The 11519-nt window shown below is 44.7% G+C and overlaps 1 protein-coding gene across 1 annotated transcript in view; it reads right to left on the bottom strand.

Moving 5' to 3' along the window:
* The window catches only part of hce2l2 (high choriolytic enzyme 2-like 2), an 11535-nt gene extending 3209 nt beyond the window's left edge, over window positions 1-8326 (bottom strand). Inside the window, exons 1-5 of the mRNA XM_014165795.3 lie at window positions 8244-8326; window positions 8067-8109; window positions 7915-7980; window positions 533-685; window positions 1-21 (exon numbers count right to left, since the gene is read on the bottom strand). The exon at window positions 1-21 is cut by the window's left edge and continues 97 nt beyond it. Of these exons, the coding sequence (XP_014021270.2) occupies window positions 1-21; window positions 533-685; window positions 7915-7980; window positions 8067-8109; window positions 8244-8318 (358 nt within the window). The 5' untranslated portion in view covers window positions 8319-8326. The remainder of the gene's footprint in view (window positions 22-532; window positions 686-7914; window positions 7981-8066; window positions 8110-8243) is intronic.
* Between the last annotated feature and the right edge of the window lie 3193 nt (window positions 8327-11519).

The following is an 11519-nucleotide window of genomic DNA, read 5'->3' as shown; positions in this document are numbered from 1 at the left end:
TTATCCTCTGATCCAGATCACCTGTGGAGGGAAAAGGGATGAGAGAAACACATTCAAGAAGACAAGGTTCAATCAGTCAATGAAATTTTACTATTGTGTGATGTTTTCCCACAATAAGTTGGGTTTGACAAATGGGACAAAAAGCTTGTGGAAGGCTACCCGAAACGTTTGACTCAAGTTAAACAATTTAAAGGCAATGCTACCAAATACTAATTGAGTGTTTGTAAACTTCTGACCCACTGGGAATGTGATGAAATAAATAAAAGCTGAAATAAATCATTCTCTCTACTATTATTCTGACATTTCACATTCTTAAAATAAAGTGGTGATCCTAACTGACCTAAGACAGGACATTTTTACTAGGATTAAATGTCAGGAATTGTGGAAAAACTAAGTTTAAATGTCTTTGGCTAAGGTGTATGTAAACTTCCGATTTCAACTGTATATACACACACACACAGCACATATTAGTGGAAAGGTACAGGACCAACAGTACTCTGAAACACCGCTGTGTAGCCTACAAGTAACTTACTGTAGTCCAACGAGAGCCTGTACGCAACATAGACATGTCCGTCCACTGACTTGGACCACAGACAGCTGCGTGCGAAACAGACTTTAGAGCGCCTCCCGGAAGTCACAGCGATATCGCCATCCCTGAAACTAGTGCCGTCTGGATGCTGGGCAGCTAAGGATGGCAGAGACAACACAACAAGGGTACATAGGAGGTATCCATATTAGAATAAAGCTGTAACGGAACAAAATGTGGGAAAAAGTCAAGGGGTCTGAATACTTTCTGAATGCACTGAGATTTACACCAGATGGGACAGACTGACCATAGCCCCCCCCCCCCGGCACATAGACTATTGCAGCATAAATACTGGAGGCTGAGGGGGGGGGGGGGGGGGGGGGAGACGGGGGACCCTGTGGCCCCGGCCAACCAGGCAGGATATAACCCCACCCACTTTGCCAAAGCACAGCCCCCACACCACTAGAGGGATATCAACAGACCAGGCTGAGTATAGACCCCACACCACTAGAGGGATATCAACAGACCAGGCTGAGTATAGACCCCACACCACTAGAGGGATATCAACAGACCAGGCTGAGTATAGACCCCACACCACTAGAGGGATATCAACAGACCAGGCTGAGTATAGACCCCACACCACTAGAGGGATAACAACAGACCACCAGGCTGAGTATAGACCCCACACCACTAGAGGGATATCAACAGACCAGGCTGAGTATAGACCCCACACCACTAGAGGGATATCAACAGACCAGGCTGAGTATAGACCCCACACCACTAGAGGGATATCAACAGACCAGGCTGAGTATAGACCCCACACCACTAGAGGGATATCAACAGACCAGGCTGAGTATAGACCCCACACCACTAGAGGGATATCAACAGACCAGGCTGAGTATAGACCCCACACCACTAGAGGGATATCAACAGACCAGGCTGAGTATCGACCCCACACCACTAGAGGGATATCAACAGACCACCAGGCTGAGTATAGACCCCACACCACTAGAGGGATATCAACAGACCAGGCTGAGTATAGACCCCACACCACTAGAGGGATATCAACAGACCAGGCTGAGTATCGACCCCACACCACTAGAGGGATATCAACAGACCAGGCTGAGTATAGACCCCACACCACTAGAGGGATATCAACAGACCAGGCTGAGTATAGACCCCACACCACTAGAGGGATATCAACAGACCAGGCTGAGTATAGACCCCACACCACTAGAGGGATATCAACAGACCAGGCTGAGTATAGACCCCACACCACTAGAGGGATATCAACAGACCAGGCTGAGTATAGACCCCACATCACTAGAGGGATATCAACAGACCACCAGGCTGAGTATAGACCCCACACCACTAGAGGGATATCAACAGACCAGGCTGAGTATAGACCCCACACCACTAGAGGGATATCAACAGACCAGGCTGAGTATAGACCCCACACCACTAGAGGGATATCAACAGACCACCAGGCTGAGTATAGACCCCACACCACTAGAGGGATATCAACAGACCACCAGGCTGAGTATAGTCCCCACACCACTAGAGGGATATCAACAGACCAGGCTGAGTATAGACCCCACACCACTAGAGGGATATCAACAGACCAGGCTGAGTATAGACCCCACACCACTAGAGGGATATCAACAGACCAGGCTGAGTATAGACCCCACACCACTAGAGGGATATCAACAGACCAGGCTGAGTATAGACCCCACACCACTAGAGGGATATCAACAGACCAGGCTGAGTATAGACCCCACACCACTAGAGTGATATCAACAGACCACCAGGCTGAGTATAGACCCCACACCACTAGAGGGATATCAACAGACCACCAACTTACTACCCTGAGACAAGGCTGACTAAAGCCCACAAAGATCTCCTCCACCGCACAAGCCTGAGGGGGCGCAAAACACGACAAGAAGATACCGTGACTTAAATACAATATTGCGAAAAAAAGATGGGCCTGACGTGACGCACCCTTCCTAGGAACGACATGGAAGAGCAGCAGTAAGCCAGTGACTCAGCCCCTGTAATAGGGTCAGAGGCAGAGAAACCCAGTGGAGAGAGGGGAACTGGCCAGGCAGAGACAGCAAGGGTGGTTCGTTGCTCCAGTGCCTTGCAGTTCACCTTCGCACCCCCTGGACCAGACTACACTCAATCATAGGACCTACTGAAGAGATGAGTCTTCAGTAAAGACTTAAAGGTTGAGACCACAATAGTGGTCCTAAAACGGAACCTTGAGGAACACCGAAATGTAAAGTTGATTGGTCAGAGGACAAACCTTCCACAGAGACAAACTGATATCTTTCCGACAGATAAGATCTAAACCAGGCCAGAAATTGTCCATGTAGACCAATTTGGGTTTCCTAACCCTCCCAAATATTGTGGTGATCGATGGTATCAAAAGCGGCACTAAGATCTAGGAGCACGAGGACAGATGCAGAGCCTCGGTCTGACGTCATAAAAATGTCATTTACCACCTTCACAAGTGCAGTCTCAGTGCTATGATGGGGTCTAAAACCAGACTGAAGCGTTTCGTATACATTGTTTGTCTTCAGGAAGGCAGTGAGTTGCTGCGCAACAGCTTTTACAAAACATTTTGAGAAGAATGGTTAATTCGATATAGGCCGATCGTTTTTAAAAATGTTCTGGGTCAAGGTTTGGCTTTTTCAAGAGAGGCTTATTACTGTCACTTTCAGTGAGTTTGGTTCACATCCGGTGGATAGAGAGCCGTTTATTATGTTCAACATAGGAGGGCCGAGCACAGGAAGCAGCTCTTTCAGTAGTTGGAATAGGGTCCAGCTGGCCATTGCTATTTTCGTGAATGTATCGAGAGATACAGGATTAAAAAAACTGTAGCGTCTCCATTGATTCTATGTCCTGGTTCTGTGCAGACACAGGACAACTGAGTATTGGAGAAATACGCATATTAAGGCAGGGTAACATCACTAGGGAGGATGCAAACAGGCTAAACAAAATCATCAAGAAAGGTAGATCTACCATTGGTACCAATCCTGGACAGACTTGAGCCCATGCTGGATTAGATGGTCCTCGAAATGCTGAGAAGTATAGAGGCCAACACTAGTCACCTCCTCCATAGTACCTGGAGCATCACAGTGATGTAACCACCACTAGTCACCTCCTCCATAGTACCTGGAGCATCACAGGGATGTAACCACCGCTAGTCACCTCCTCCATAGTACCTGGAGCATCACAGTGATGTAACCAACACTAGTCACCTCCTCCATAGTACCTGGAGCATCACAGTGATGTAACCACCACTAGTCACCTCCTCCATAGTACCTGGAGCATCACAGTGATGTAACCACCACTAGTCACCTCCTCCATAGTACCTGGAGCATCACAGTGATGTAACCACCACTAGTCACCTCCTCCATAGTACCTGGAGCATCACAGTGATGTAACCACCACTAGCCACCTCCTCCATAGTACCTGGAGCATCACAGTGATGTAACCACCACTAGCCACCTCCTCCATAGTACCTGGAGCATCACAGTGATGTAACCACCACTAGCCACCTCCTCCATAGTACCTGGAGCATCACAGTGATGTAACCACCACTAGTCACCTCCTCCATAGTACCTGGAGCATCACAGTGATGTAACCAACACTAGTCACCTCCTCCATATTACCTGGAGCATCACAGTGATGTAACCACCACTAGTCACCTCCTCCATAGTACCTGGAGCATCACAGTGATGTAACCACCACTAGTCACCTCCTCCATAGTACCTGGAGCATCACAGTGATGTAACCACCGCTAGTCACCTCCTCCATAGTACCTGGAGCATCACAGTGATGTAACCAACACTAGTCACCTCCTCCATAGTACCTGGAGCATCACAGTGATGTAACCACCACTAGTCACCTCCTCCATAGTACCTGGAGCATCACAGTGATGTAACCAACACTAGTCACCTCCTCCATAGTACCTGGAGCATCACAGTGATGTAACCACCGCTAGTCACCTCCTCCATAGTACCTGGAGCATCACAGTGATGTAACCACCACTAGTCACCTCCTCCATAGTACCTGGAGCATCACAGTGATGTAACCACAACTAGCCACCTCCTCCATAGTACCTGGAGCATCACAGTGATGTAACCACCGCTAGTCACCTCCTCCATAGTACCTGGAGCATCACAGTGCGATGGCAGACAGATCCATTTGACCCAGGGCCAAAACAGAACGTTTGTGGATATCTGCAGATCCTTCTTACCAATTTTTGTTTTTAAACTCCATTGATGATATGCTGCTTGTAATGTCTACAAGGTGTATTACTGCTAATGTACAAGGCCAACAGTATGTGGAGTTGGTCCCCCCTTTGCTGCTATAACAGCCTCCACTCTTCAGGGAAGGCATTAATATGGAGTTGGTCCCCCCTTTGCTGCTATAACAGCCTCCACTCTTCTGGGAAGGCATTAATATGGAGTTGGTCCCCCCTTTGCTGCTATAACAGCCTCCACTCTTCTGGGAAGGCATTAATATGGAGTTGGTTCCCCCCCTTTGCTGCTATAACAGCCTCCACTCTTCTGGGAAGTCATTAATATGGAGTTGGTCCCCCCCTTTGCTGCTATAACAGCCTCCACTCTTCAGGGAAGTCATTAATATGGAGTTGGTCCCCCCTTTGCTGCTATAACAGCCTCCACTCTTCAGGGAAGTCATTAATATGGAGTTGGTCCCCCCTTTGCTGCTATAACAGCCTCCACTCTTCTGGGAAGTCATTAATATGGAGTTGGTCCCCCCCTTTGCTGTTATAACAGCCTCCACTCTTCTGGGAAGGCATTAATATGGAGTTGGTCCCCCCCTTTGCTGCTATAACAGCCTCCACTCTTCAGGGAAGTCATTAATATGGAGTTGGTCCCCCCTTTCCTGCTATAACAGCCTCCACTCTTCAGGGAAGTCATTAATATGGAGTTGGTCCCCCCTTTGCTGCTATAACAGCCTCCACTCTTCTGGGAAGTCATTAATATGGAGTTGGTCCCCCCCCTTTGCTGCTATAACAGCCTCCACTCTTCTGGGAAGTCATTAATATGGAGTTGGTCCCCCCCTTTCCTGCTGTAACAACCTCCACTCTTCTGGGAAGGCTTTCCACTAGATGTTGGAACATTACTGCGGGGGACTTCCTTCCATTCAGCCACAAGAGCATTAGTGAGGTCGGACACAGAAATGACAATGTTACTATTTTTTTGGGGGGGGGGGGTTTGCAGGAGGAGGAGGTCCTACAGATTTTTGTCCAGATAAAGTGTCTGGGTTATAACACTAAGATGTTGCTAAACATCCTTGTTCTTTGAGTTTTTTAATTGGTGGACCACAAACCAACTAACAGGTGCATACACTGCCCCCTACTGTACTGAGGTCGTGACCGGCCTCGTACTCATCTACATTCTCTTAATAACGGACCCGAAAATGTAAGAAACAATTATAATAAAAAAAATGTACTCTTCACTCAGGATCCTGGGAGAGGGAAACTCTTCATTCATTAATAATGCTGTAAAGTCCTGGAGATCCAGAAATCACTTTGTCATCTTCACAATGATTGACTAGTGCAATTTATCACCAAGTCTACCGCAGACTGTGGGACAACCACTGCCATCTCATCTCTACTTCAGCTATTTTCACTGCCTCCACATAGGAGACCTGCTGGATATTTTTATTGGATTTTATTCATTTCACCTTTATTTAACCAGGTAGGCAAGTTGAGAACAAGTTCTCATTTACAATTGCGACCTGGCCAAGATAAAAAGCAAAGCAGTGCGACACAAACAACAACACAGAGTTACACATGGAGTAAAACAAACATACAGTCAATAATACAGTAGAAAAATAAGTCTATGTACAATGTGAGCAAATGAGGTGAGATAAGGGAGGATAAGGCAATAAAAAGTCCATGGTGGCAAAGTAAATACAATATAGCAAGTAAAACATTGGAATGGTAGATTTGTAGTGGAAGAAAGTGCAAAGTAGAAATAGAAATAATGGGGTGCAAAGGAGCAAAATAAATAAAATAAATAAATACAGTAGGGGAAGAGGTAGTTGTTTGGGCTAAATTATAGATGGGCTATGATGTACAGGTGCAGTGATCTGTGAGCTTCTCTGATATCTCTGATCCAATCTACTGTAACCTCCTTCATCCGTACAGGTCCGGGAACGCGATTCCCATCACAATTACAACAACATGCTTCAAGACTTTTCAACGACTACATTATTTATTCCTTCAACAAAACACTTGCCAGTTGTCCAAACTTTTTTTTTTTTTTTTTTACAATTGTAACACTGCAGCGGCTTCTGTACATATCGTCTCACTGCATATCTCACGTAATACACGTTTTATATACATTCGGAGAGAACTATTTCATCAAAACGGTAAATCCGAAAGGTTTTGCTCCTTCTTTCCGTCGATCATTTAATTCAAATCGACGTACGTCTACCACTGCCTGAATGTTATCCTTAAGACCACACAGCCTCTATGTCCGACGAGACGCCAGAGAGAGACACTTTTAACCGGTGCCCTAATCTGAAAATCATAGCTTTCCACATCATACGACTCCAATCTTGTCGAGCGACAGAACATTCTCTTTTTTACGCTTTTGACAAACGTGAAATCAGCATCATACAGTTCCTGGTCACTCAAACCCGTTCGTCCTTTACCATCTTCGAGAGCGCAAATGGGTCACCCCCCCCCCCCCCCCACCCAAAAAAAACATCCTTGCTTGTGAATCACACTCCAACTATAAACTGTTGTTCATTTCCAATTTTGGCCCTTTTCACACCCCATCGTCCCCTCAATCTCACCAAATGTGACTCTACAGACTCACAGGTCTCTACACGGCCTTCCCTGTGGCTCAGTTGGTAGAGCATGGTGTTTGCAACGCCAGCATGGTGTGTGCAACGCCAGGGTTGTGGGTTTGATTCCCACGGGGGGGCCAGTACAAAAAAAAAAATGCATGAAATGAAATGTATGCATTCACTACTGTAAGTCGCTCTGGATAAGAGCGTCTGCTAAAATGACTAAAATGTAAAATGTAAATCGTACAATGTTTCCGCCATTGCTTCTCCAAAAATAAGAGCTCTAGAAAGATTCTAGATTTTCCAAACTTCCCCCTCACTTCCGGTAAACTTATTAAATACAGAGTTCGATTGAAATAGTTATTAAGAGTAAAACGTTTGGCAGGTAGCCAAGTAGCGACAAACAGTGCAGTGGTACGGAGACAACGAGGAAGTGCGTCGCGTCACCAGCCACGTGATTAGTCCACTGAGACAGGTTGTGAATCCACAGCACTGTGTTTTTGCCTAGTGTAGGGCTATAGACCTAGAGCTAAAAAAACAATGAAGGGTTTTCTTACCTTGGCACTCATTGGCCTCTATGATTTGATCCATTGCTGTCATCTCACTGCGTAGAATGTGATCATCTGAAACATAGAAGATGTTAATAATCGTGGTATTCTTGTACTATGAAATGTTGAGTAATATTATTCTGTGTTTTTTTTTTTTTTACCTGAATAACTCTTGGGGAGCCTTTTGGAGCTCACTGAGGTACTCTACAAAATACAGAGAAATATAATTTTACTTTTATATATATATATATATATATATATATATATATATAAAAAAAAAAAAAACTCAAACATTAAACAGTTTGGCTACAACAGGTTTAAATTGCACTAGTGATTACCTGAGCAGGTATTGCCCAGGTACAACAGATGTAAACCACCATAGACAGCAGGGAATTCACAGTCAAGTCCATCATTGGAATCAGGAAATGTTGAGTACTGCTGGCATCAGCCTTATATACAGCAGCTTCTTATGATGACTTTAGAAAGTAGGCATCATCGTGTTTTACATCCTAATTGTAGAGCCTTTCAACCTGCTGTTTAACATAATTACAGGTATTCCTGGTTTTGGTGGGATATACCTCGTAAACATCAACATAATTCAGCACTGTAGCGTCATGTCTGTCTACATAATGATAACAACTTCAGCTTTGGAGTGTTATATTATACCACGGTTAAGGGCTGGAGTGCCTTAGCTGTAGTATATTGACCATATACCACAAATCCCAGAGAAACATTATTGCTATTATAAAACTGGTTACTATCGTAATTAGAGCGGTAAACAAGTCGTTTTGTGTCAAAACACGTGGCATATTGTCTCATATACTGTACTACTGCTTTCAACCAATCAACATCCAGCGCTCGAACGACCCAGTTTATAATATGCATTAGGTGATAATTAGCTGAAATTAGATGTTTGTATTGGTGCTGTAGTGGAAACACTCTTTGGTTTGTTCTTTACAACATAGAAGTTTGTTCTTTACAACATAGAAGTTTGTTCTTTACAACATAGAAGTTTGTTCTTTACAACATAGAAGTTTGTTCTTTACAACATAGAAGTTTGTTCTTTACAACATAGAAGTTTGTTCTTTACAACATAGAAGTTTGTTCTTTACAACATAGAAGTTTGTTCTTTACAACATAGAGGTTTGTTCTTTACAACAGTAGACCCACTACTGATCCTGATCAACTGTCCAGAGTAGACCCACATTACTGATCCTTATCAACTGTAGAGAGTAGACCCACTACTGAAACTTATAAACTGTCCAGAGTAGACCCACTACTGATCCTTATCAACTGTCCAGAGTAGACCCACTACTGATCCTTATCAACTGTCCAGAGTAGACCCACTACTGATCCTTATCAACTGTCCAGAGTAGACCCACTACTGATCCTTATAAACTGTAGAGAGTAGACCCACTACTGATCCTTATCAACTGTCCAGAGTAGACCCACTACTGATCCTTATCAAATGTCCAGAGTAGACCCACTACTGATCCTTATCAACTGTCCAGAGTAGACCCACTACTGATCCTTATCAACTGTCCAGAGTAGACCCACTACTGATCCTTATCAACTGTCCAGAGTAGACCCACTACTGATCCTTATCAACTGTCCAGAGTAGACCCACTACTGATCCTTATAAACTGTAGAGAGTAGACCCACTACTGATCCTAATCAACTGTCCAGAGTAGACCCACTACTGATCCTTATCAAATGTCCAGAGTAGACCCACTACTGATCCTTATCAACTGTCCAGAGTAGACCCACTACTGATCCTTATCAACTGTCCAGAGTAGACCCACTACTGATCCTTATAAACTGTAGAGAGTAGACCCACTACTGATCCTTATCAACTGTCCAGAGTAGACCCACTACTGATCCTTATCAAATGTCCAGAGTAGACCCACTACTGATCCTTATCAACTGTCCAGAGTAGACCCACTACTGATCCTTATCAACTGTCCAGAGTAGACCCACTACTGATCCTTATCAACTGTCCAGAGTAGACCCACTACTGATCCTTATCAACTGTCCAGAGTAGACCCACTACTGATCCTTATCAACTGTCCAGAGTAGACCCACTACTGATCCTTATAAACTGTAGAGAGTAGAGCCACTACTGATCCTTATCAACTGTCCAGAGTAGACCCACTACTGATCCTTATCAAATGTCCAGAGTAGACCCACTACTGATCCTTATCAACTGTCCAGAGTAGACCCACTACTGATCCTTATCAACTGTCCAGAGTAGACCCACTACTGATCCTTATAAACTGTAGAGAGTAGACCCACTACTGATCCTTATCAACTGTCCAGAGTAGACCCACTACTGATCCTTATCAAAGGTCCAGAGTAGACCCACTACTGATCCTTATCAACTGTAGAGAGTAGACCCACTACTGATCCTTATCAACTGTCCAGAGTAGACCCACTACTGATCCTTATCAACTGTCCAGAGAAGACCCACTACTGATCCTTATCAACTGTCCAGAGTAGACCCCCTACTGATCCTTATCAACTGTCCAGAGTAGACCCACATTACTGATCCTTATCAACTGTCCAGAGTAGACCCACTACTGATCCTTATCAACTGTAGAGAGTAGACCCCGTACTGATCCTTATCAACTGTCCAGACTAGACCCACTACTGATCCTTATCAACTGTCCAGACTAGACCCACTACTGATCCTTATCAACTGTGGAGAGTAGACCCACTACTGATCCTTATCAAATGTCCAGAGTAGACCCACCACTGATCCTTATCAACTGTCCAGAGTAGACCCACTACTGATCCTTATAAACTGTAGAGAGTAGACCCACTACTGATCCTTATCAACTGTCCAGAGTAGACCCACTACTGATCCTTAACAAATGTCCAGAGTAGACCCACTACTGATCCTTATCAACTGTAGAGAGTAGACCCACTACTGATCCTTATCAACTGTCCAGAGTAGACCCACTACTGATCCTTATCAACTGTCCAGAGTAGACCCACTACTGATCCTTATCAACTGTCCAGAGTAGACCCCCTACTGATCCTTATCAACTGTCCAGAGTAGACCCACATTACTGATCCTTATCAACTGTCCAGAGTAGACCCACTACTGATCCTTATCAACTGTAGAGAGAAGACCCACTACTGATCCTTATCAACTGTCCAGACTAGACCCACTACTGATCCTTATCAACTGTCCAGACTAGACCCACTACTGATCCTTATCAACTGTGGAGAGTAGACCCACTACTGATCCTTATCAACTATAGAGAGTAGACCCACTACTGATCCTTATCAACTGTCCAGAGTAGACCCACTACTGATCCTTATAGACTGTGGAGAGTAGACCCACTACTGATCCTTATCAACTGTCCAGAATAGACCCACTACTGATCCTTATCAACTGTCCAGAGTAGACCCACTACTGATCCTTATCAACTGTCCAGAGTAGACCCACTACTGATCCTTATCAACTGTCCAGAGTAGACCCACTACTGATCCTTATCAACTGTGCAGAGTAGACCCACTACTGATCCTTATCAACTGTCCAGAGTAGACCCACTACTGATCCTTACCAACTGTCCAGAGTAGACCCACTACTGATCCTTATCAACTGTCCA

The sequence above is a fragment of the Salmo salar genome, chromosome 21 (genome assembly GCF_965601325.2).
Source record: "Salmo salar chromosome 21, fSalSal1, whole genome shotgun sequence".
Taxonomy (NCBI): domain Eukaryota; kingdom Metazoa; phylum Chordata; class Actinopteri; order Salmoniformes; family Salmonidae; genus Salmo; species Salmo salar.
This window is presented reverse-complemented; position numbering and strand designations above follow the sequence as displayed.